Below are 27479 nucleotides of genomic sequence, written 5' to 3' on the forward strand. Positions count from 1 at the left end.
TGGGACGGAGGGGATGTGCCATGGGATTCCCCTGCGTGCTGTGCTGTGCTGTCTGTGTCCTGCAGGAGATAGGTAAAGACAATGTGGGGGGAGGTGAGGGTATATTTAATATGTATTTGGGTGGTAGCAGAATATTTAATATATATGGGGGTGGTGGGGGTATATTTTATATGTATGGGGGTGGTGGTGGTATATTTAATATGGATTGGGGTGATGGGGGCATATTTTTATATGTATGGGGGTGGAGGTGGTGTATTTAATATGTATTAGCATGGTAGGAGTATATTTAATATATTTGGGGGTGGTGGGGGTATATTTTATATGTATGGGGGTGGTGGTGGTATATTTAATATGGATTGGGGTGATGGGGGCATATTTTTATATGTATGGGGGTGGTGGGGGTATATTTTATATGTATGGGGTTGGTGGGGGTATATTTAATATATATGGGGGTGGTAGGGGTATATTTAATATATATGGGGTGTTAGGAGTATATTTAATATATATGGGGGTGGTTGGGGTATATTTTATATGTATTGGGGTTGTGGTGTATATTTTATATGAATTGGGGAGGTAGGGGGGATATTTTATATGTATTGGGCAAGTGGTGGGATATTTAATATATATGGGGGTGGTGATGGGGGATATTTTATATATATATATATATATATATATATATATATATATATATATATATATATATATTATATATATATATATATAGTGTCATTGGTATGGAGGTTTGCACTCACGTTTGTTAGAAGGCAGATGCTTGTCGCATCTGCAGAATATAGACATGTAGTAACCAGGGGGACCCTGATGACAGAAGATAGCACACCGCAATGATGATACAAAAAAGTGTGTATTGTGAACAGTACCCCATTGGTACTGGTTAGTAACATTTTTTTCTATTGGTTCTGGTTGGAGGTGGGCTGTACCTGGGATGGTGAATTCGTTTTTTTAAGTGATTTCAGGTGTTTTATTGTATGATGTTGGAGGTATATATGGGTGTCTAGAACAGTCACTTGTTGCACCGCCCTGAGGAAGGTCCCTCTACGAGGACCGAAACGTTGGCGGCCCTGTGTTCACAATACACACTTTTTTGTATCATCATTGCGGTGTGCTGTCTTCTGTCATCAGGATCCCCCTGGTTACTACATGTCTATATATGTGGCCATGCAGCAAGCTTAAGCCTATAGGGAACCATGTTAAAAATGGTTTTGAAGCAAAAAGTGGCACTGTGTGCTCATTTGCATGTCATTCCCCAGAATCCCTTGCTGCAGTGGAAGTGCTGTGTGCTGGGTGATAATGGTGAAAGGCAGGGTTACAGACCTGCCTAAGACATGCAGATGAGCATACAGTTGTATTTACATTTGCATATTTGCTTTGCTGTGGAGGGTTTTTGTCACTTTTTTTACTCACCATAACTTAACTCAGTATGGAAAACCCCATCCTTTAGCTTCTCTGCATACCCAGTTTACCAACCCCACACTGATGAGACCCATAAAGGTTGAAACAGCTGTCTGTGGGTGGGTTTTTGGCTAAGATCAAGAGGATGGAGGTTGCCATGGAGCCCGCCGGGACCACCCTGCACAAGGAGAAGAAGACGAAGACGAAGAAGGAGAAGCACACGGCACCCCCGGAGACGGTCCCCAGCAGCCAGGAGACGGACGGAGGAGGCCCAGCGGCAACCAGCTCCAGCGGCTCAGGCGACGTTGCCACCCCCAGCGGCCTCACCCCCACTGCCAGCAACAGCAGCGGCGGCCCCAGCTCCAACCCTGGAGCTGGGAGCAGCAGCAACAGGAGGATCCCCGCCTGGAACCCTGGATGAGGCAGACGGTGGTGATGCAGCTGAGGGAGGTCGACGGACAGCGCCCTCTATTGGACACTGAGACCTTTGCCAAGGAGCTGGTGAGCAAAGCAGGCTTTACTCCGGACCAGATCCTGAGCATCCAGGACCTCAGGGGTGGCCTGTTTTTCGTCACCTTCGCCACGGCGGGAGCCTGCAGGAAGTACTGGGAGGTTTTCCAGACCCTGAAACAGGAGGTCCCCTTCTCAGAGTTCGACGTTAACTGCCCTATCCAGAGGGACGAGAAGAGGATCACTGTGATGGTGAGGAACCCACATATCCCTGGAAAGGATATTGCTACCTTTCTGCGGCGCTCTTGCACCGTGGTGAAGGAGCCGAGCAGGATCAAGGACAAGTTGGGGTACTGGGTGGGAAAGTGGAGCATGGTAGTTCGCTTGTGGCCAAATCCAGAAGCGACAGATCGGCTGCACCACCTCCCTCCCAGTTTTTCACTTGCGGGCAGCTCAGGGAGGATCTTTTACCCTGACCAGCCCCAGACCTGCGGTAATTGCGGGAACCTGGGGCATCAGTGGAAACAGTGCACCCTGAAAGCCTGCAGAAACTGCAAGAACACTGGACACGAAACAAAGGATTGTCCCCGCCAGAAAACCTGCGACCTGTGCGGAGAGACAACCCACATGTTCCGGGACTGCCAGCTGAGGGTCAGGAGCTACGCAGAGGCCGCGGCGAAAGGCGCAACACCGGGCGCGCCCCTGACAGCAACCCAGAAGGCAGCCAAGAAGCCCCCTGCAAACCAACCCGTTAAGGCACAAGGGGGTAAGTATCAGAAGGAGCAAAGGGAAAAGGAGGCCACCCAAGCAGCGCCCGCTGCGGCTCCTGAGCCCGCTGCCCCTGCAGTAGCAGCCCCCACCCCACCCCTTCCCACCCTCACCCCTGCAGCAACACTCCTTCCAACCCCCACCCTCCCCCCTACCCCAACCCTCCCCGCCCACCAACCACCCCTTGCCCCCTCCTCCCAACCCTCCACTGCAGCCCCCCCACGCTCCATGAGGCTGCAGCCCCTCCCTCTGTAACACCTCTCCCCAGCCCCGAGGCTTTTGCACCCCCTCCCTCTTCCTCCCTTGCTACAGATACCGCCCCCATAGCCCAGACCGGAACGGAGAAGCAGGGAATAAAGAGGAGAGCCCCTGAGACGGATAGCCCGCACCAGGGGCTGGAGCAGAAGAGAGCCCAAATGCAAATCGGTGACTCACCCACTTCCAGCGATGCTGACAGTGACCTAGAAAGCGACCTGGAGGAGGAGGAAGCAGAGATGCAGGAGGCAGCCATTGCAGAGGAGCAGGCGGCCATTTTAGAACAGCCACCTAGCGAGACACTGGTGACCGTGGAAGAGCTCATAAGAGAGGGGCGAGAGGCAGCAGAGACCCTCCTCCTCCATGACAACCTTGGGCAAACCATGGATCTGCTAGTCCAGCTGTGCGAGGATATCAACAAGACCACCCACGCCAGCGAGGATGGTAACTAGTATCACTGCATGTCTGTCCAACCCTTTATCCCCAAACTAATGGCGTCTTTTAACATTTTCTCCATTAACGTAAGGAGCATAGGAGAGCGGATGAGACGTGCCAGAATACTAACATTCCTTTCTTTACAGAAATGTGATGTGTATATGCTACAGGAATGTGCCTTACCTTTTTCTCGATCCTACAGGCACCTGAGCGGGCAGTGGTCTCACGGCCCCTCCTACTGGTCTGGGGGGAACGGGTGCAGGAACGCGGGTGTAGCCATTTTGATCCGGGGGGGATGTTTCACTGTTGATTCTGTCCATGAACTCGTCTGCGGCAGACTACTGGTCGTAGACGGTTCGTGGGCAGGGGAGCCGATTAGGCTCATCAATGTGTACGCCGCCCCCCGGAGAAATGAGCACTTGGAACTTTTCCAGCACCTTCGCCCTTGGCTCACAACCTCCAGGGCAGTGGTGATGGGTGGGGATTTCAACTGCACGATTGAGGTGGGGGGGGCGCGTGCCCCCCAGCAAATCAGCAAAGATAGATGTGACGTCCAGGCTACTCATGGCGATGATTGGGGAGGCATCCCTGAAGGACGCAGTGGGATCTATGGGAGCAGGTGCCGCAAACTACTCTTGGTGCCACCCAAATGGTTCCGTGCGTTCTCGGATTGACTTCCTGTTCACCACCAAGCAGGTACAGCACAGACAGCACTCCATGGTCGCAGTACATTTCTCTGACCACAGAGCCATTCATCTCCAGGGGCGCCTGGGAGGAGGTTTCCCCCCAGGGCCAGGATCCTGGAAGCTGAACTGCACACTGCGGGAAAGGGGGGAGATCATGGAGGAGCTGAGAACAGCATACACAGCATGGAAAGAAGAAAAGGCCTGTTTCCCCAGCACTGCAGAGTGGTGGGAATTCACGAAGATAAGGATCCGCTGCTTCCTGCAGGCAAAGGGCAGACGCCTGGCGTGTGAGAGGAAGGGGGAGTTCGAGGGCCTGCAGCGCAAGCTGCAGTCCCTGCATGACCTCAAACGCTGCGGATGGAACGTGGATGACGACCTGGAGGAAACCAAGCACTTGCAAGTCTGCAAAAGCACTTTGAGGAGGAATCCAGATGAATCATCTTCCGTTCCAAGGTGGAGAACCTTGAGAGGGGGGAGAAATGCAATGCCTTCTTCTTCAAGAAACTCCACTCTGCCCACATGCCCCTGAAGGAGCTGCGGGACAAAGATGGCAACACGCAGCAGGGGAAGGAGGAAGTCATGGGTGTCGTGAAAGATTTCTATGAAGACCTCTACTCCCCAAAAGCATCAGACCGAGACCAGGCTGACAAATTCCTGTCAGGGATTACAAACACCATCGACCTGGCAGGAAAAGCAGCCATGAACGCCCCCCTGATGCTGGAGGAGCTCCACGCTGCAACCAAATCCTTTAAGACGGGTAGGACGCCGGGCGGAGATGTTATCCCAGCTGAGTTATACATGAAGCTGTGGGACCTGATCGGCCCGGACCTGCTCGAGCTTTACAGGGAACTGGAAGCAGAAGGTAGGATGCCCCCAACGCTGAGGGAAGGAATGCTGACGCTCTTGTACAAACGGAAGGGGGAGAGGTGCGACCTCAAGAACTGGCATCCCATCTCACTCCTGAACGCGGACTACAAGATCCTAGCAAAAGTCCTAGTGAAAGACTGAAGAAGGTCATCAGCCAGATCATCCACCCAGACCAGACGTGCGGCATCCCGGATGCAGGATGGCAGACAGCCACGCCCTAATCAGAGACGCAGTCCACTACATCAAAGACCGCCGTGTACACGCGGCCCTGGTCACCCTTGATCAGGAGAAGGCCTTCGACCGTGTCTCCCATGATTTCATGGGCAGGGTGCTGCGTGAGTATGGGATGGGGGAGATGTTCTGTTCTTATGTTAACCTGATGTACCTTGACATTTGCAGTGTGGCGATCGTGAACGGATGGAAGACTAACCCTTCCCTGTCCTCTCAGGGGTTAGGCAGGGCTGCCCTCTTTCACCTCTCCTTTTTGTCTGTTGTATAGAGCTCTTCGCCCAGTGCATCAGACGAGATGCAGAGATCAGAGGGATCGTCGTGCCAGGACCCCAGAGACGCGAAGTGAAGTGCTCGCTCTACATGGATGACGTCACCATCTTCTGCGCAGATAGCCGGTCGGTGAAGACGCTTGTCCAGACGTGCGAGGATTTCGGGAAAGCTTCAGGAGCAAAAGTCAACTGTGGGAAGTCAGAGACCAAGCTATTTGGGCTTCCCCATTAGAGCAGGCCTCATTCAAATTGTTGGAGTCTGGTTTGGTGTGGGGAGCGAGGCCGCTGCCCTGAAGAGCTGGAACGAGAGGCTGAACAGGGTGAAGCAGAAGATCGGATTGTGGCGCCTCAGACCCCTCACCATTGAGAGGAAAAAGCTGGTACTGCTGAACGAGATCCTCCCTGTCCTGCAGTACGTGGCCCAGGCATACCCGCCTTTGACCAGAACCTGCCAGGAGATCTCCATGGCAGTGTTCCGCTTTGTCTGGGGGGCCAAGTTTGAGAGGGGAAAGCGCGAGGTAATGTACAAAGAGCCGCACAAGGGGGGTAGAGGAATCCCCGACATCCCCACTATGCTGCACGCCTTCTTTGTAAGCAACTGCGTGCGGATCACCCTGAGAGACTGCGACAAACACTCCTCTGGCTACTCCATGTCCCGCCTCCTACTCCTGCCGCTCTGGAGAGCACTGGGGTGGGACAAGTGGGACAGCTCCATCCCTTACAGCTGGCGCACGCCCTGGTTCTACAAGGACATGAAGAAGTTTGTGAGGCAGAACAATCTGGAGGGAGTAAAACCAGACCTGTGGAAGCCCAAGGTCATCTACAAAATGATCAGGGCTAAAGACATCATGGAATCGGTCCCAGGTCTCCACCCCAACACCTTTGGAACGGTGTGGAGGAATGTGGCATCGAAAAGACTAATGAACAAACACAAAGACATTGCTTGGCAGGCCATACACGGGGGACTCCCTGTGAATGCGGACAAGTACCAGAGTAAACTCAGCCTCGTGAGGCACTGCCCCAGGTGCAACCCAGTGGAGGAAAGCATCATACACCTCTTCTGGAACTGCCCCTTTGCGCAGGCCTTGCTGCGCGCGCTGGACACTGACTTAAAGGACTGTATACCGAGGAAGTGCGTCACGTACTACTCGGTGTTCCACGGACTTTTCACAGGAACACACACAGAGGACGCAATCGAAGCCGGTTGGCGTCTAATGTGCTGTTTCAAGGACGTTTTACTATTCGCCAGGGAACGTTTGATCAAGGGGAAGAAGAGGATGTCGGTACAGGACTGTCGAAGGCTGCTCCACAGCCTGCTCAAGGACTATTCTATCTTTGATGGCCCTGAGGAGAACTAAACACCCCCCTCCCCACCCCCCCGCCCCAAAAGTTTTTCTGTGCAATAAAGTTAGAGATAATGTGTGTATGATATGTCATGTCTGTGGTGCGGTGCATATACGTATAAATGCACTGCACCGCCGTGTTCGTCACAGTTTTTTTACTTTTGGGGAAACCATTAATAAAAATGTATGTGAGTTGTGTGGGATATGCACTGCGCCGTTGTTAACGTCGTGGTTTTTTTTCGTTTGGAAAGTGATTTATGTACTGTTATAATCTTGTTGTAAAGATTCGCTGCATAATAAAAGAATTTTCAAAACAAAAAGCTGTCTCTGGGTGGGTTTTCTGGGTATGCACCTTAACCCTGGCTGTGCTCAAAGCTGTGACTATGCAGCAAGTTTAAGCCTATAGGGAACCATGTTAAAATGTTTTTTGAAGCAAAAAGTGGCACTGTGTGCTCATTTGCATGTCATTCCCCAGAATCCCTTGCTGCAGTGGAAGTGCTGTGTGCTGGGTGATAATGGTGAAAGGCGGGGTTTACAGACCTGCCTAAGACATGCAGATGAGCATACAGTTGTATTTACATTTGTATATATATATATATATATATATAAATATATATATGGGCGGTGGGGGGATATTTAATATATTTGGGGGTGGTAGGGGTATATTTAATATATATGGGTGGAAGGGGTAAATTTAATATATATGAGGGTGGTAGGGGTATATTTTATATGTATTGGGGAGGTGGGGCTATATTTTATATGTATTCGGGAGCGTGTTTTTTTTTATATATCTATATGTATTGGGGGCGTCGCAACTTTTACCATTGTGTCCAGTATTTTTGGACAAGCAATCTGGCAACCCTACCCACCAATGCTAAAAATGTAAAATCTCCATTCTAAGTCTAGCTAGGAGGGTTCGCTCTCCCCCCGCCCGGCACCCCGGCTCCGCTCGCTCTCCCCCGCCCGGAAGTGGAACCCTGGCTCCGCTCGCTCTCCTCCCGCCCGGCACCCCGGCTCCGCTCACTGTCCCCCGCCCGGAATTGGAACCCTGGCTCCGCTCGCTCTCCACCCGCCCGGCACCCCGGCTCGCGTCACAACCGCTCGCAGCTTTGCAGTGCAGCACTTCCGGTGCCTGCTGCTGCTAGTGAGCGCGTGGGAGGCTGGGAGCGACAGTCTGCATAGGTTAGAAGTATATACCAGTGACTGTCTTTATTGTGATATTTCTTCAGATAAAAAAGTTATAAGTTATAGCTTGCAAAGTGATGTTTCTCTTGTGAGGTATTGTAATAGTTATATAAAAGATTGTTTTATGAATAACACTGTAACAGTAAGATGTCAGAATAAATTGTAAACTAGATATTCAGGGGATATTAACTATTCGTTAACAAATTGTTAATTTACATTTTTATTCATGTGAGTTATTGTGTAGGCAGGGCCCGTGCACTGCTTTGCCCGGGGGCCCCTAATGTTGTTAAAATGGCCCTGGTGCCAACCTAACTTCCCCCGCGCGCACGCCCCAACCCTACTTCCCCCACGCACGCCTCCTGCCCCGGGCAACAGCCGCGGGATTAGCCCGCCAGTCTCGCCCACCCACTGTCATTCACCTACCCACTGTCATTCGCCCACCCACCCACTGTCATTCGCCCACCCACCCACTGTCATTCGCCCACCCACCCACTGTCATTCACCCACCCACCATCATTCACCACCCACCGTCATTCACCCACCCACCCACCGTCATTCACCCACCTACCCACCATCATTCACCCACCCACCCACCGTCATTCACCCACCCACCATCATTTAACCACCCGCCCACCGTCATTTACCCACCCACCCACCATCATTCACCCACCCACCGTCATTCACCCACCCACCGTCATTCACCCACCCACCGTCATTCACCCACCCACAGTCATTCACCCACCCACCGTCATTCATCCACCCACAAACCCGTCATTCACCCACCCACCCACCCACCGTCACTTAACCGTCATTCACCCACCCCCCCATCGTCATTCATCCACCCACAAACCCACCGCCATTTACCCACCATCATTCACCCACCCACTGTCATTCACCCAACCCACTGTCATTCACCCACCCACCCACTGTCATTCACCAACCCACCCACCCACTCACCCAGGCAGGCAGGCAGGCAGGTAGTCACATGTCTTTTGTTGAAAATATAAAAATAAACAGGTTGCATTGTAATGTTTTTTTCTGTATCACAATAAGAAAATAGTTAAGTAAAAGTTGCGCTAAAACGATATTTTTTCGTGGTAGGTGCACTATGGGTTCGGGGGGGGATGCGCTATGGGTTCGGGAGGGGCCTGCTCCTTTCATTTGTCCCGAGCCCCATGATTTCTGTTGGCGGCCCTGCATCTCATATGCATTTATGGTTTTGTTTTAACTCTAAAAATGACAATAGTAGTTGTATGTTCTAGTGTTTAAGATTAGACTAACATTTATCTGTGTATGCTTCTCTGGTGAACTTACAAAGAAGAGAATTTGTCTTTTCCCAACATGTTAAATTCTTTGCAGATGTTATCTCTCTGGTACGCTCTTCCTGCAAAAAAAGAAAGAACCAAATATTAAAAACAGTATAATCATAGTGTATTTAATACCGAACAATGCAGTATTTTCTGCAAAATGGCAAATTTTTCACAATGTCCATTTGCTGGTTCTTTTGTACTTTTATGAAAAATAAGGTATTTGCTTGTATTGTTTTGTATTGGAAATGCTGTGTTTATAGTTAGCATCATAATGTGATTGTTAAATGGTTGAACATTATTTACATAGAATAGCTAGGAGTATAAGTGCAATGATTCAAAATAAGGACAAAATGTTAACACTCTAATATTTGTCCTTTGGCTGTAAAATATGATTATGTTTTAAATTTGTTTCAGCTATAGTGATTTTTTTTTGTGCAGGACCTATAGCCACAGCCACTCGTTTATTGGCATAACATGTCGGAATGGGACAGTTTTTAATACAGTACCTACAATAACAGCATGATTTTTTCATGTAAAACTTTTAATCCTTCGCTGTCCATCTTTTTTACTGTAGCTTTATGCAGGGTTTAAGTAGAATGTATCCTATATTCTTTTGATATTTCTTATTTACATATTTTCCTCTACTTCTGGTTTCTCTTTTGCTTCTATATCCTTTAATTGAGCCAATATTTGATCACACTCTACCCTCCATCTTCTTCATCCTTTATCTTTTCTTCAATAAGTAACTTGCCTTCCACCGTGCACACATACATTCGTTAATGCTTCTTATTTCCTCATTGCTTTTTATTACAGGTCATTGTGTCAGTGTTCAGAACAATGTTTCACGGGATGCATCCCCTTCTTCGGGTGACATAATCACTCAAGAGCATCAGCGTCTGTACAGTTGTGTGAAAAAGAAAGTACACCCTCTTTGAATTCTATGGTTTTACATATAGGACATAATAACTATCATCTGTTCCTTAGCAGGTCTTAAAATTAGGTAAATACAACCTCAGATGAACAACAACACATGACATATTACACTGTGTCATGATTTATTTAACAAAAATAAAGCCAAAATGCCAGTGCCAGAAGACACCTTTATGGCCCATTTAACGTATCTTATAGAGTGGGACTGCTTGGAAAGCCAAAATGGAGAAGCCATGTCTGAAAAACTAAGTACACCTTATGATTCAATAGCTTGTAGAACCACCTTTAGCAGCAATAACTTGAAGTAATCGGTTTCTGTATGACTTTATCAGTCTCTCACATCGTTGTGGAGGAATTTTGTCCCACTTTTCTTTACAACGTTGCTTCAGTTCATTGTGGTTTGTGGGCATTTGTTTATGCACAGCTCTCTTAAGGTCCAGCCACAGCATTTCAATCGGGTTGAGGTCTGGACTTTGACTGGGCCATTGCAACACCTTGATTCTTTTCTTTTTCAGCCATTCTGTTGTATATTTGCTGGTGTGCTTGGGATCATTGTCCTGTTGCATGACCCAATTTCGGCCAAGCTTTAGCTGTTGGACAGGTGGCCTCACATTTGACTCTAGAATACTTTAGTATACAGAGGAGTTCATGGTCGACTCAATGACTGCAAGGTTCCCAGGTCCTGTGGCTGCAAAACAAGCCCAAATCATCACCCCTCCACCACCGTGCTTGACAGTTGGTATGAGGTGTTTGTGCTGATATGTGTGTTTGGTTTTCGCCAAATGTGGGGCTGTGCATTATGGCCAAACATCTCCACTTTGGTCTCGTCTGTCCAAAGGACATTGTTCCAGAAGTCTTGTGGTTTGTTCAGATGCAACTTTGCAAACCTAAACTTTACAGCCATGTTCTTTTTAGAGAGAAGAGGCTTTCTCCTGGCAAGCCTTCCAAACAAACCATACTTGTTCAGTCTTTTTCTAATTGTACTGTCATGAACTTTAACATTTAACATGCTAACTGAGGCCTGTAGAGACTGAGATGTAACTCTTGTTTTTTTTTAAATTTCTCTGAGCATTGCACAGTCTGACCTTGGGGTGAATTTGCTGGGACGTCCACTCCTGGGAAGATTGGCAACTGTCTTGAATGTTTTCCACTTTTGAATAATCTTTCTCATTGTAGAATGATGGACTTTAAATTGTTTGGAAATGGCCTTATAACCCTTCCCAGATTCATGGGCAGCAAAAAATGCTTCTCTTAGATCATTGCTGATGTCTTTCCTCCTTGGCATTGTGTTAACACACACCTGAATGCTTCAGACCAGCAAACTGCTAAAACATCGGCTTTTATAGAGGTGGTCACACTTGCTGATGATCAATTAATCAAGGGCATTTGATTATCAGCACCTGTCTGCTACTTAGCATCTTAATTCCTATGGAAGCAGTAAGGGTTTACTTAGTTTTTCACACATGGCTTCTCCATTTGGCTTTATTTTTGTTAAATAAATGATGACATTGTATAATATGTCATGTGTTGTTGTTCACCTGAGGTTGTATTTACCTAATTTTTAGACCTGTTAAGGAAGAGATAATTGTTATTATGTCCTGATATGTAAAACCATAGAATTCAAAGAGGGTGTACTTTATTTTTCACACCACTGTATGTGTGTGCGATGGAAGACCATTTACTTATTAATCACTTACAGTATTGATATTGGGATACTCTGCTATATACTCCAGCCAGTAACATGATCACAACTATAAAGATTATCAAATGATTTTTTTACAAAGGTGAGTGCAAAGAGAATTTTCTATACTTTATTCTTTCTACCAGAGGTGCACATGTTGAATAAATGTTCCCTTCTTTTTTTTAATGTTTTTTTATTTATATCTTATTTTAGTTTCTATTTTTTTAAACTCTACTTTTGACTGGTTTATCTTTTTAATTCAAATACCCAATACAGATTTTCATGATTACTGAACCGAGTGCAGTCTTTCTTTACCGGACGAGAGAATGGTAATGTTGTATTTCTATTATTTGAGACTAGCACCTGTCTATATGAACCAGTACATTGAGTGCAAGCTGTGATGTTTGTTTTTATATATCTATATATCTTTATTTATATATATCTATATCTCTCTCTATATATATATATATATATATAGAGAGAGAGAGATATAGATATATATATATATCAACTGTAAATATTATTGTATGTTCATTTGCATGTCTAAGACAGGTCTGCAACCCTGTCTTTCCCCATTGTCACCCAGCATACAGCGCTTCCACTGCAGCAAAGGATTCTGGGAAATGACATGCAAATGAGCACTCAGTGCCACCTTTTGTCTCAAGCTCGTATTACACAAGCCAATCCTCAAGCCAATGCATGCTGTTTTAAACACAGCTTTTAGACAGAGGCTGGGATGAGATGCAAAGCCATTAGAACCACTCACATACATGTTTCAACCTTGATGGGTATCATCAGTGTGAGGTTGGTCTTAATGGCAAAGCAGGTTTGAGACTAGACTAGGTAATCACCACTGTCATTAAGGTTATGGTGGGTAAAAAAAGTGACAAAAACCCTCCACAGTAAAGCATAAAGCAACTGTAAATATTACTGTATGTTCATTTGCATGTCTTAGACAGGTCTGCAACCCTGTCTTTCCCCATTGTCACCCAGCATACAGCGCTTCCACTGCAGCAAAGGATTCTGGGAAATGACATGCAAATGAGCACTATATATATAATGGGAGTTTATGCCATTTGGTGTCAACCTATCCGACATAGCTCTAATAGGCTACAATGCACATATTTGGGTCAGTTCTTAGTGAGGGAAGCTGCTGGGAGGTGAGTAAAAGCGGTGTTCTCTGGTTTGCTCTAGTAGTTGTGGTTAATAAAGTCACAATAAGCTTTGTTGGGCATTAATTGCGTACAAATGGCCTTGCCAGCAGGATCGGTCAATCTAATAGGAGGACTGTTAATGTTTATGCAGGAGTCAATATTATTTGAATGTTTTAATCTAAAAAGTCCAACTCCCTTAAACACACTAATGCTGAAAACACATTATGGCCCCATTCAAGAGAATGGGCAATAAAGTCCATTATAAGCAATGTCATGATATCATGAGATATTGTGTATTTTAATCCATCTGGTGCTTCAGGGGTTAATGTGATTGGAGTTTTATTTTAAAAATAACATATGTAGGTTTGTAACAGGTCAGGACTTTTTCTGAGGTTGTGCTTGTCTTCAAAGAGAGCTCAATTGGGGGTGTTTATCCTTTATGGCCCACAAAATGTGACAGATGGGTTACATGTTGCTGATATAGTCTTGAGATAAGAGCCGTTGTCTTGCCAGATATGGGAATAAAATATGGACCCTGTGAATAGTTTCTATACATGATTTTTTTTAGAGATAGCTCCAAAGCATTCTCGGAAGGGTTCAGGGGGCATGGCTAAAAAATTATTAAACCTAAGGCCTCAGGCATGGTCAGCGCTTAGGCGCTGACCCGTGCTGAGACGCTCTTACGCGTACCAGTGAGCCCCTGCAGTCGCAATGAGAGCGGCTTTAGCAGGGGCTCACGCACGCTTCCGCAAGCGTGCGGAAGCATAGGTCTTAAGAAAAATTTCGTTTCAAGCGCTCACGGGAGTGCAGGGCCGGTCTCGTGAGCGGTTCGCCCAATGAGGGCGAACCAGCTCCGTGACATCACTGGCCCGCCCCCCGACATGCCCCCTGATGGCATGCTAACCAAAGCCAGGGAAAGCACCCGTTTTCCCTCAGCCTCAGAGCACCTCTGCACGGGCTGAGTCACCATGGACTCAGCCTAAGAGTGTGTTTATTAAAAATGAGAATATCTTGTGACGTGATCTCCTCTGCATAATAAGAGTTACAAATCTGTAATCATTTCACAGAGGGGGATTGTCATGGGAGACCAGGTTTATCAGAAAACTCACAAAGTTAAGTAAGACTGATAGAGCTATTGTAGCCAGGTACAGACAGTCGCATGGTTATGAGTTCCCTTATGTACCAGAGCCTATCATGCAGGAGATCGAAGATCAAAGAGATACATGGCTCAGGGACGCAGACATTGACTACTTGCGGTTAAAAAGCTGTAGTACTGCATATCACACAGAAGAAAAGATCTGTTCTCTTTTGATAGTATGGAGTAGAGGGAGAAACATGCATAAAATTGTGTATAGGCCGGAGAATTGGCCTCTCCAATCCTACTTTGTGAAGGTCATAGATCATAATGGACGGGAAATAAGGAAGCCTGATCCTCGCCATTATTATTAGTTGTGGGTTCTCCATGTTGGGAGTTTCCCTTTTGTTATTTCGCCATCCGAGGCGGGTGGTATACAGCCTGTAATGTATGAACAGCGTATGATTTGTCATTTGAATTTCTGCAGGTTATGCACCTGCAGGATGGCCCAGCAAATTTGGTCCAAGTGGGGACTATTGGATTCCACATGAAGGAGACTGTAGCCCTGTGTGGTTTGGGCTTTAGGTCTGCCGCCCTCCTGGCAGTAATCCCTGCATAAGGGCAGGTTGCCAGGAGCTATCATGGGTTTTCCCCACTTCAGGCAGTTCAGTGAGTCAGTGAAGGTGGGTCATCAGGCTCTGTGTCCAATCAGAAGACACAGAGGCAGTGCCTGCTGGAGCTACTTAGTGTACTGCCACTTCTTATTTAGTGAGTCTGTCCCCAGAGTGAGAGGGACAAGCGTGACACAGACCAAACTGCCAGGAATGGCAGGCTTGAGGCCTCCCTACGGGGAGTGAGAGGGTGCACCCCATACCTCCTATCCTGCATAGAGGATAGGGGTAGAGCTGGACTCACTCTCGGTGCCCTATGCTTGGAGTGAGGTCAGGGATATCCTAGAGGAAGACAGCCTGCTGCATAATCTTGCTGCTGAATAGAGAAGACTAATAAAGACTGCACTTTTACTTATGCTTTTACTTATGCTCCTGCCTGAGAGTGAAGTGTATCGGGAGGAGGGGAAAGGATATTCTCCTGTAGATACTTCACCCCATACAGCTTGGGGCTGCAGGAGATGGAGGCACAACCCCAGAAGCCTTTCCTGTTCTCCCCCATGTCATCGCGGGAGACTCAGGGCCCCCTGTTGCCAGCAGGTATGTACCAGACAAAGACACGTAGCCTGAGCACTAGATTTCCAAGGAGACCCTATCTGAGATTGGGAGGGGGAATAAGGGTTACACTTATAATATCATAGGGCCTGCAGTTCTAGCTTAGGGGTAAGGACACTGACTTTGAAGCTGTGAACTTGGTTCAAATCCTAATGTCAGCTCTCCTGTGACATTGGGTCAGTCACTTTATCTCCCTGTGCCTCAGCAACCAAAGTTGAATTGTAAAAACACTTCAGGGCCTGGACTTTTTGTGCTTCCAAAATTAGTTATTTTGTTAGCTCTGTTTATGAAGTAATATTATTATTTCTTATGGAATGAGATATTGCAACTTATATTTCATATACATGTGCCTCTACTAAGGTTTTAATTTACTGTATAATAGTAATGCAATGAAAATCGATGTGGAGATTTGTATTATTCATGACTAGTCATTTCTTAACATTTAATATTAATATTACAATTCTTAATGTTATCTTAACATACTGTAGTTATTGGTAATGTGTGATTTTCTGCACTACGTTTGCCCTAACATACCAACAGAAAACCACAAATTAACTAATAACTAAATGGCAAAATTAAATGTTACTTTAAAATGGAGACTGAATTAAATAAAATAGACAAGCATATTCTACATAGCATTAAAATAAATAGCTCAGCAGTACACACATATTTATTTTCATAACAAAATCATTACCTGGCTTCAAGGATTTGAAGCACTTTGTTTCTTATTTGCTGAAACGATGCATGTGTAGGTTAAATAAGGAATAACCTGATGTACTGTACAGTACATTCTCTTGAGACTTCATACAAAAATCAATCAGCTTGTAGCATACTGTAGTTCAGAGAGATGACATTACTAAAAGGTGCCGCACAGCACTAACAGGTGTCCCTTTCAAGGAGGTTAGAGATTAAAATTGAATCCATGTAAGCACTGTACAGTCAAACCCTGCATTAATGTACGCAATGGGATCAGAGCATGTACTGTATGTAAAGCGAAAATGTACTTAAAGTGAAGCACTACCTTTTTTCCACTTATCGATGCATGCACTGTACTGCAATCGTCATATACAGTATGTGCATAACCGATGGAAATAACACATTTGTAACAGGCTCTATAGTCTCCCCGCTTGCACACAGCTTCGGTACAGGTAGGGAGCCGGTATTGCTGTTTAGGATGTGCTGACAGGCGCATGCGCGAGCTGCCGTTGCCTATTGGACGACATGTCCTTACTCGCGAGTGTACTTAAAGTGAGTGTCCTTAAACCGGGGTATGCCTGTATACAGTAAAAGGAGGCTTGTGTAAAAAAAAGAAAAAAAAGAGAGCAGAAGTAAGATGTACGATATAAGTAAGTGATACCTTTAATTGCAAACTGAAGTTTAAAAAGTGTGCAAGCTTTCAGGCCCACTCAGATCCGTTTGTAAGAGTTCCAGTCCAGGCTTTGGATGGAACCTGCCGTTACCTGACTGCTGTGGACAACATGGTTGCTGGCAAACCTCCTCCTGAACTAAGTTATTGGCTGCACCGGTTCCAGGGTTTAAATAGCAGCCAGTGACTTCTAGTCCCTGCCTGAGCATTGTATGCTTTGCCTCGTGTTTTTGGCCATCTTGGGTTCTAGTTCCTGAGCCTTCCCTGTTCAGGAGCCTTCTTTGTGGATTGCCTGTCCCTGTGGCTTGCCTATCCCTGTGGCTTCCCTGCCCCCGTGGCTTGCCTATCCCTGTGGCTTCCCTGTTCCTGAGGCTAGCCTGTTCCTGTTGCTTCCCTGTTACCTGTTTGGATTCCTCTGTTGCTGACCCCATACCATGACCCCGACCTCGCTGCTTTCTGCCTGCCCTGACCTTTTGCCTGTTGCCTGAACATTGCACTACTGCCACCAGACCTGACCTGCTGCTTGCTTACCAACTAAGGATACTCTAACAGGACTCTGTTCCTGGGCTCTGGTTGGTTATTCAGCATCCTTACCTCAGCCCTGTGGGTCCGCTTCTAGATTGGAGATGAGCACTATCACACCTTCTTCAGACATGTTACATTAGAAGCATCTATTTACTTATTGTGAGATTGGAGAAGGTAGATTGTCCCTTTTGAAATCCTTTAACTGGGATGAAAGAGTAGCTTTTAACAAAAGGTGTAGATGGGAAAACACCCAAATCATTGTATTGCTTTCTTGATTATTAATCAACTACTATAGTTTTATGAAGTGTAAAAATCCTACAGTACTGTTTGTCCTGGACAATAAGCCAGGAAATATTCCTTCCACATTATTGTATGTAGCAGAGTCCCCCTCCTGACCTCCTGTGAGGGGAAGCTGATGGGTTGCCGCCGGAGCTCCGTGCAGCATTAGAAGTGTGGAGGCAACCTCTTGGGCAGGCGCCCAAGCGCAATGGCAGAGTGCGGTGGCCATCTTAAGATGGCTCCGCAAGACGCAGCGCGGGACTACAAGTCCCAGGATCCTCTGGGGGTAGGAAATACCATATGGGATAGCCCAACCAATAGGATTCGTGCAGGCAGGAGAAAGGGAATATCCTCCACGCACAAAAATCCCACGAGTGAGTCGGACAGTGGGTGTCAAGAGAGCAGGTAGTGTCCAGGGAGCAGTGCTCCTGGACTAGGCTTGCCCCTTGGCGCCAGCTAGGCCCTTAGTAACCCCAGTGGAGTGTTGCAGGGAAATCCCCAGACGAAAACCACCATGGTTGGGTCATTGGGTATACACTGTGGGTACAGGAGTACTGTTATTCTATGTGGTTGCTATATGTTAGTGTGTGTACCGTAAAGACTAGTTACATTGTGTGTGTATTATTCATTACTGTGTATTGGTTTCTGTGAGGGGTTATCCCGCCCATGATGGGGTACCTCATATGTGGAGGCGCTGCACTGCAAAGAGAGAGAGCTCAGCCCAGGCTCCCAGCGGCTGAGGCTTAGGCCTCATGTGAGCAAACAGGTATAGCAGCACGTGTAGTTTCCCTTAGGCATAGGGAAAGGGGGCTAAATTTGGAGACGCTGCTGAGATTCAGACCTGGGGTGCCCGAGATAGCAGAACAAAATTTAGGGAGCCTTTTTTGTACCTTCCAAACAAGAGGTTCGTCAGTGAACTGTGGAGTTCCAAGAATCTCCCGGCCACGTGGTCGTGGTGGGGGACATCCCAGCTGGTACACCCCTACATCAAGTCTGCACCTCCCTTAGGCGGTTTTCTGGTTTAGCTGGAGCCTGGCCCCTAGCTCGAAATTTGGACCCTACCTACTGTGACTACTGGAGAATTGTCATAGTTGCTGCTGGCAACGAGTTATGTGAAGATGATGACCCCCGGGCCCTGCATTATCTGGAAGCCCTGCCAATGGGTTGCCCAGATCTGCCAATACCAATGGTAACTTTCAGTTCAGGGCCCACACCAGAGCTGCCTTACCTGGCTGACCTCCCACAACACTCAGATATCCCCAGAAGGAACAAAGCTAGCCCAGAGTCAGTCCATAGCTGCCGATATGACTACCATAATCACCGGTTGACCGGAGGCTCGGACTTTGGGGGAACACTACAACAACTGGTGGATGGCCTAGCACAGTCCTAGCAGTCCCATAACTACCACTAAAGCTTTCTCCGGGATATCACCCACTTCCGTCGGAGGAGAGTTTTGGACATGGAGGGAACATACCCTGCACGTGCTTGAGGAATGGTCCTGCTCCGAAGCCGCGAAGAGGCAGCGAATAGTCGTGTGCCTATAGCCCCCAACAGCCCAACTTGTGCGAATGCACCACGAGACCAATGGGGAAGCCACCACCTAGGAGTTGGTCAAACTCCTCAACCAGGCCTACACTGCTGGATGATGAAGATGAACTCTTGGTCCAGTTCCGTTCTCTCTGCCAGAAGGAGGGAGAAGAGCTGTTCATGTTTGTTCGACTCTTACAACTATCCTTATGTTGTTACTCTCCAAGAAAGTTATTCCTGCAACAGTAGTAAATGAGTACAGATTCAAGAAACTCATGACAGGAACCCTACCATGCACCCTATAGCTCTTATGATGCGAGGCTCCCCTCAGGCCACGACACCCCCAATCTTCCTGGAGTTGATGAGCCACATATGGAAACAGGAGGTTAAATTGCATTTCCACACTCCCAAGACATCTCAGGAATCTTCCAAAGGGGAGAACAAAGCGACCCTCCAAGAAGCCTAGTGAGAAGGAGAATCCTGATCCTGGCTTCAATGCGACCCAAAGCAACATTGCTTTATCTGTCACCGAGAGGGTCACTTCGCCCGGGACTGCCCGAAGTCAGACACTTCTACCCCCAAAGCCATGGCCTTCACCATGCATCTGGCAGAACCGCCATCTATATCCTCGGATAGTGCCCCTGTGCCGTGTCCCAAAATGGAGGCCCCATCGAAGGTCTACAATCGAGTAGGACCTGCGGCCATAGTGAAAGTACTAGTAGAGGGCATCTACTCTTCTGTGTTGCTGTACACTGGGTCGCAAGTGACCATCATCTACCGCCCATACTTCGGGGAATCATCCTTTCCAGCGGAGTGGACGAAAATGCTAAGCTACAAGCTAGCAGAGCACAAGGAGGTGTTCTCCACCAGTGAGAAGGATGTGGGCTGTAGCAAGAGTGCTCAACACACGATCCAATTGAACAACGCCACTCCATTTTGGGAGCGTTCCAGACGCATAGCTCCCAGAGATGTGCAGGATGTGAGAGACATCCTGAAGGAGATGGAGACGGCAGGGGTAGTGCGGAAGAAGAACGGATCTGGGCGACTATGCATGGCCTACCACACCCTGAACTGGCGCACAGTCCCGGACCAATATAACTTGCCACAAATCAAAGAGATCCTCAGTGCCTTATCAGGTAGTCAGTGGTTCAACGTGCTGGACTCTCAGGTCAGGGTTACTAACAGGTACCCATAAGCTCCAAAGACCAGGAGAAGACAGCATTTGTCTGCCCCCTCAGGTTTTACCAGTTCACCCGGATGCTCTAAGGCATTTGTGGTGCACCTGCAATGTTCCAGCGGTTAATGGAGAAGACCATTGGTGATATGAATCCCCAGGAATGTCTGGTCTATCTGGGTGATATCATCATGTTTGGAAGAACGTTAGAAGAGCACGAAGAATGCTTTCTGAAGGTTCTAGATCGACTGGGAAAATGCCTGAAATTTCTGTCACTTCTGCATCACTTTGGTCACCTTTGTGGGCCACATAGTGTCCACAGAAGGAGTGGCTACTGACCCGCTAAGGTCGAAGCCATAGTGAACTGGCCCAGATCAGATTATGTGATGAGCTATGAACCTTTCTGGGGTTTTGTGGTTACTACCGAAGATTTGTAGAGGGGTACTCAAGTAAGGCCAAAGTCCTCAACAATCTGTTGAGGATCTACCCAGATGAGCCTCTGCAAAAAGTCGCAACCCAGCAAACACCGTGCAAGAAAGCAGGGCTCAAGAAAAGACTCACTGGAGCCCCTGCCTTGGCCTATGTCGATCCGGAGCAACCATATACTGTATCCTGCATGTGGATGCCAGCTTCAATTGGCTGGGAGCCGTGCTACATAAAAAATACCTTGCCAGCCCCCTACCAGTAGCGTATGTGAGTTGCAGCCTAACGGTGAGTGAGCAGAACTACCCAGTCCCAGTGAGCAGAACAACCCCGCGAGTCAGTCAGACGGAGGGCAGCAAGATAGCAGGTAGTGTCCAGGGAACAGTGCCCCTTGACTAGGCCTAGGCTGGCTCCTTAGGCCCCAGCTAGGCCCTGAGTCACCCCAGTGGAGTGTTGCAGGGAAGGCCCCAGATAGGGACACTTCCCCTTAGTGTATAGTAGACAGCTGAACCTGGGTACAAGAGTGCCCAGGAAGGTATACACGTGCACCAATGGTTCACAGGGGTAGCACTACCTCACATTTGGGTGGGACTTGCTGGAACAGACACCAGGGGTATTGGTGCCACCGCACCCTCAGTACTTTCAGGGAACCCCTACGGTTGTGTCATTGGGTGTACACTGTGGGTACAGGAGTACCGTTATTCTATGTGGTTGTTATATGTTAGTTCAGATGCAGCAGACATTATTTTAACAAATCACGCGTTGTATACCTCGGAATACCCATGTCATGGCACAAAATTTCTTCCAATTGTGTAAGCTCTGCATGCCCAACATCAGGTCTCCCCCAGTAGGGCCATACAGTATGCCTGCCAGGCCACATACAGATGCAGCGGCCGTTATTCGAACACTTCACACGTTGTATACCTCGGAATACCAATGTCATGGCGCGGGATTTCTTCCAACAGTACCACCTTTAGACGTGAGTGCAGAAAATACATTTAGTGTTCTGGTTTTTAAACACCTGAAATTGACACAGTAGCACAGTTCTGTACACATTACAATTCATGCATTTCATTGCACACAATCCATGAAATTCAAACATAGCAACCACGATAAACACGTGTGCCTGGGGCGATTGGCCGTGTTCATGCCGCATGGTGTTCAGCAGCGCACACGAAAACAGCACTGTGATTTGTTAAAATAATGGCCGCTACATCTGTATGTGTACAGTAAAGACTAGTTATATACATGGTGTGTGTATTATTCATTACTGTGTATTGGTTCCTGTGAGGGGTTATCCCACCCATGCTGGGATCCCTCATTTGTGGAGGCGCTGCACTGCAAAGAGAGAGAGCTTCCCCCAGGTTTCCAGCAGCAGAGGCTTAGGCCTCCAGTAAGCAAACAGGTACAGCAGCACGCGTATTTTCATTTATGCATAGGGAAAGGGGGTAGTGGATATAGATGAAGCACAGCCGAGGAAATCCTTTGTCCAATGCCCTTGCAGGAAAAAAGGATTCTTAAACATGGTATTATGATGATTCTAATTATCGCTCATTGGATTGGCCTCAACTTTGAGCACCACAACCACTGCTATTTTGTGCATAGGGAAAGGGGGCTACATGTATACTGATTCATTTTAAATCAACTGGCAGAGACTGTATCTCTGCTGAATACATTTACATTGCCAGTAATCTGAGTGGAAGGATTAACGATTTCCTGAAATATTTATCCTTTCGACACAGCAAAATTGTACCATTCCTGCTTATCTTAATTGCAGAGATGACTAAGTGTTAACTGATATACAGTATAATAGGTAAGATTCTTCTAAAGCTCTATAAGATATTACTCTAAAATTGAAGCTTAACTATGCATTTTAAACATATGCCTTTCAGTGTCATTCCTTTTCAAAATGCTAAAAAAACGTCTTACCCCTGTTGTGGAAAAATTCAGTTCTATTCATGTGAAATTATTCAATAGTTTTCCGAGAAAGGTAGCAAATATAAAATACCTATTGCATCAGCAAACTCGCTTAATTCACCCTTTGTTCCTTGACACAGTGGTTAAGCTGTAGAAAAGTCTTTGTGTCATGACATGCAAATGAGCACACAATTAGCCTGTCTCTTTTAGCTTCCGTTCTAATTATTACGTGGATTTCTCAGAGTTTTTGCTTGCTGCATTAGTTTATAGAGCCATGCCTGGGTCCAGGAAGACGCAGAATAAATGGACCCACTCAGACAGCTGCTTCTTTTATAGGATTCATCACTTTGAGCTTGGCAACTGATTTTTCATTGTGAAGCTAGTAGTGGTTAAAAACCACAAGTGGGTGAAAATGTGGCAAAAATCCTCCACCATACAAAGTATATCAAAGATAAATACAAAAAAAAAGAAAAAGAAGCGCAAGCACCATAGCGTAACTCGGTGACAAAATATTTAATAAGGTAAAAACTAGATAGTCTCTAGGACTTGAACTCACAAGGGGACCGGATAAAATAGCATGTCAGAGTTATATCTCCAGCTATATAGCACCATTAATGTACATAGCGCTTCACAGCAGTAATACACGTGACAATCATATAGATAACAAATAATATAAATGACACATAAAGGGTAGAAGTGCTTCAGACATAAAAGTAACATTTAGGAAAAGGAGTCCCTGCTCCGAAGAGCTTACAATCTAATTGGTTGGAAGGAAGGATATACAGAGACAGTAGGAGGGCATTCTGGTAAGCGCTTCTGCAAGGGATCAAGGTTTATGTATGCGGTGTAAAACTATCACTCATAGAGATACTCATAGGTTTCCTTAAGCAGGTGTGTTTTGAGTTGGGTCTTAAAGGTTGATAGAGAGGGTGCTTGTTGGATATTGAAACGAATGGCATTCCAGAGGTGTGGGGAAGTCAGTGCGAACGGTTTAAGGTGGGGGAGGGCTTTAGATACAAAAGGGGTAGAGAGAAGACATCCTTGAGCAGAATGCAAGAGTTGGGAAGGTGTATAGTGAGAAATTAGGGCTGAGATGTAAGGAGGAGCAGAAAAGTGTAAAGCTTAAAAAGTGAGGTGGTGAATTGAGTGTGTGATACGGGATTTGATAGGAAGCCAGTAGAGGGATTTCAGCAGGGGAGACGCTGAGACAGATTTCGGAAATAGTAGAATGATTCTGGCAGCAGCAGGATAGATTGTATGGGAGGCAGGTGAGAGGCAGGAAGGATGGACAGCAGGAGGTTACAGTAATCGAGAGGAAAGGGCATATCTTTGTAATATTGCGAAGGAAAACACGACAGGTTTTAGCTACCATTTAAATGTGAGAGGAGAATGCGAGAGGAGTCAAGTGTGATCCCTAGGCAGCGTGCTTGTGCTACTGTGTGAATGATAGTACTTCCAATAGTAATGTGGAAAAGGGTAGTAGGGCCAGGTTTGGGAGGAAGTATGAGGAACTCTGTTTTGCCATGTTAAGTTTAAGTCGGCGGAGGTCCATCCAGGATGATATAGCAGAGAGATATTCAGAAACTTTAGTCTGTACAGCAGGTGTAAGGTCAGGGGTTGAAAAGTAAATGTGTGTGTCATCAGCATAAAGGTGATATTTGAACCCAAGAGATGTAATTAGGTCACCTAGAGAGAGTGTGTAAAGAGAAAAGAGAAGAGGTCCAGGACAGAGCCCTGGGGTAACCCCACAGAGAGATTGATAGAGGAGGAGGTGTTAGCAAAAGAGACACTGAATGTACGATGGGAGAGGTAAGAGGAGATCCAGGATAAAGCTTTGTTATGAATGCAAAGAGTATGGAGAATGTGAACGCTGAGTATGAGAACGCTGCAGAGAGGTCGAGTAATATGAGCAGAGTGGAATGACCTCTGTCTTTGATAGCATGGAGGTGATTAGTTATTTTAGTGAGGGCTGTTTCAGTGGAGTGAGCAGTGCAGAAGCCAGATTGTAGAGCGTTTAGGAGAGAATAGGTGTTTAGAAAATGGAGCAAGCGAGAGAATACAAGACATTCATGGAGTTTAGAGGCAAAGGGCAGGAGGGAGACAGGCCGATAGTTAGAAAGACAGGTAGGGTCAAGCTTGCTGTTTTTTAGTAATGGTATAACTGTTGCATGTTTGAAGGAAGAGGGAAAGGTAGCAGAGTAGAGGGAGGAGTTAAAAATGTGTGTGAGCATGGGGATTATAGTAGAAGCCAGAAGTTTTAGGAGATGGGAGGGAATGGGGTCAAGATGACAGGTGGTAGAGGGAGAAGAGGAGATCAGCAAAGACACATCCTCCTCTGTGGCAGCGGAAAATGAGTTAAGGTAGGCAGGAGGAGAGTTAGGGAGAGGTGTAGGATGGAAGGGGGATACAGAGGGGATGTTCTGGCGTATGGATTCCACCTTTTCCTTGAAATAGTTGGCAAAGTCCTGAGGTGAGATGGAGGATGAAGAACAGGCAGCAGAGAGTGGTCTGAGTAGGGAGTCAAAGACGTGTTGATCAGTGACGAAAAGTAGGTTTGTTTAGCTTGAGAGAGGGCAGAGTTGAAACAGGATAGCATACATGTGTAGTGAAGGAAGTCTGTGAGAGTGTGAGATTTCCTCCAGAGGAACGAGTGCAGGAATGCAGCATGCGCGTGTGGGAATTTAGCCAGGGTCTTGGTTTAGAAGGGCAAGAATGGCAGAGAGAAAGCGGGGCATGTAGATCAAGAGAGGAGGATAGCCCAAAGTTGTAGTTCCTGCCCACGTTGTCAGGGTCTGGAGCAGAGCTGATAGAGGAGAGGGAGGAGCGTAAAGTGGAATCAAAAGCTGGTAGGTGAATAGAGTGCATGTCTCTGCAGAAACAAAGTGTAGATGGAGGTGATAGTCAGAGAGAGGAAGGAGGAAATGGAGGTCAGAGAGAAAAAGGATTTTAGTGAATCAAGATCTAGGTAGTGACCATCTTTGTTGGAGCTGACTGCAGTCCACTGTTGAAGGCCAAAAGAAGAGGTTAAAGAGAGAAAGCAGGAAGCCCAAGGGAAATCAATGTGGTGGTTGAAGACCCCAAGGGGAAGAAAAGGGGAGTCTGGGGAGAGAAAGAATGAGAGGAAGGATTCAATGTGAGAGAGAAAGACAGAAGGGGGATGAATAGAGGTAGCTGGGCAATAGATGACGCCACGTCGACAGGAGAGGAGAGAAAATCTGGACAGTGTGAGCCTCAAAGGAGTGAAAAGCAAGAGAGTGAGGAATAGGAATGGTTCGGTAGCGGCAGATAGAGGAGAGCAGTAGCCCCACGCCTCCACCCCTGCCATCAGGGTGCAGAGTGTGGGAGAAGAAAGGCCACCATAAGAGAGGGCACCTTCAAGTGCAGAGTCAGACTGAGTGAACCAAGTCTCAGTTACATCAAAGATGAGAAGAGAGTGAGAGAAAAGGAGTCATGTACAGAGAGGAACTTGTTAGAAATGGAGCTTGCATTCCAAAGGGCACAGGAAAAAGAGAGAGGAGGAAGGGTTACAGGGGATGTATGTCATGGGAAACCAGCACTTTTAACACTTTTTACCTTCTGGGATCCATTCAATAGGCAAAACAAGGTAGTGGAATAAAATTAGGTTTATTCGGGTGAAACCCGCGGACACAAAATGAATACACAAAATACAAAAAGACTACACACTTACTGGGTGTCTGGTGGTGAAAACTAGCCTCAAATAGGTGCAGGGCAGCTTCTTCAGAAGAATCCCCCTGACTGGGAAGATAGCTAGTGATTAATGCACTCCAGCGCTGGATCCATCTCATTCATAAAAATGCAAATAGGTACAGAAAATAGGGCTTGTGAGATAATGAAGATGTAAAGTTCTCTGTAGGGCCAGAAGATCCCTGATGATAGGGGTAACAATGAAGCCCCTATGTATTCCTCATGTGGATGGTTCCTTGGTTCACAATGTAACACAATGGTAGGATAATAAAAGTACTCACATATTGCCCAATCTCAATGTCCTAAAAGGCGTGCTGCCGAGTCGAAGTGCTGGTGCAGTGTAGAAAAAGAAAACTGGTGCACAGCCAAAGGAGTGGGTCACCAAGGTATAGTTGAAGAATGATCCTTTATTAATCCATAAAACAAACGGAGGTTAGCACCCTCCTACGCGTTTCGTGTACGTAAGTACACTTTATCAAGGAGTATACATGTAGCCTGTGAGAGGTTCTTAAATACCCTGTCTGTGGCCCAAATTCACACCAAAACCGGCGGCGCACGGGCGCCTCAAAGGAGCATCATCATCTCTATGTGGCCACCCCCCCGCCCAGAACGCGATGCGGCGAAGTACTAGCAAAAGGCACTCCCCTGGTAACGCCCCTTGGAGAACATCAGACCGCGCATCTCAAGGTGCGTTCGGTCTGTGACGCACCGGGGGCAGGGTTGCAAGACCGCTAGCTTCCCCCACACTAAGGAGAGGGATGGAGCGGCAGAATGCACTCCACCCCAGGTATGCCCCCTCCTGTTGGAAACCACATTCAACCAGGGAATGTCCGCCCCCATTGTGGCCCATGCACTTCCCATGAATGAGAGGAGGACGGTCCACAGAGACTAACCAACACGCCGTTCGTCCAACGCTACTGAGACACAGACAGCGCAGTAAACAGTTACATATAAAAAAATGTGTATGCACATATAAATTGTTAAAAACAAATTAAAAACAAAGCAACACTTATTAAATCAATACAGTTCTATCAAAATATCTAATGAGAGTCATTAAACGGAACCAATCATCCTCCTAGGATACTAGACAGTGTGTAAGAAAAGCAAGGATAAGTGAGGAAAAAAGGGGAGAAAGGAGGAAAGGATAATAAGGGGGGGGGAGAGTGCTTTGAATATATCTTATCCCAGTCTGGGAGCTGGTATAGATTCAATGCCTTTGATTTTAAGCCCAGTAGGATCCTTGGAATGAACCAAGGAAAAATAGCGGGGGACCCTGTATGTGAGAACACCT

At 46.8% G+C, this 27479-nt stretch overlaps 2 protein-coding genes across 4 annotated transcripts in view; one reads left to right on the plus strand and one right to left on the minus strand.

Annotated features, from left to right (window-relative positions):
* Window positions 1–27479, minus strand: part of GC (GC vitamin D binding protein) — a 107200-nt gene that overhangs the window by 44659 nt on the left and 35062 nt on the right. For all 3 annotated transcript variants that reach the window (XM_075608058.1, XM_075608049.1, XM_075608038.1), the window contains exon 2: window positions 9214–9283. In XM_075608058.1, coding sequence (XP_075464173.1) covers window positions 9214–9283 — 70 coding nt within the window. The remainder of the gene's footprint in view (window positions 1–9213; window positions 9284–27479) is intronic.
* Window positions 1556–3335, plus strand: LOC142468527 (zinc finger CCHC domain-containing protein 3-like). Its single transcript, XM_075575116.1, has 3 exons — window positions 1556–1687; window positions 1906–2626; window positions 3280–3335. Exons 1-3 carry the CDS (start codon window positions 1556–1558, stop codon window positions 3333–3335), a joined length of 909 nt encoding a protein of 302 aa, XP_075431231.1.

Source organism: Ascaphus truei, chromosome 1 (genome assembly GCF_040206685.1).
Source record: "Ascaphus truei isolate aAscTru1 chromosome 1, aAscTru1.hap1, whole genome shotgun sequence".
Classification (NCBI taxonomy): domain Eukaryota; kingdom Metazoa; phylum Chordata; class Amphibia; order Anura; family Ascaphidae; genus Ascaphus; species Ascaphus truei.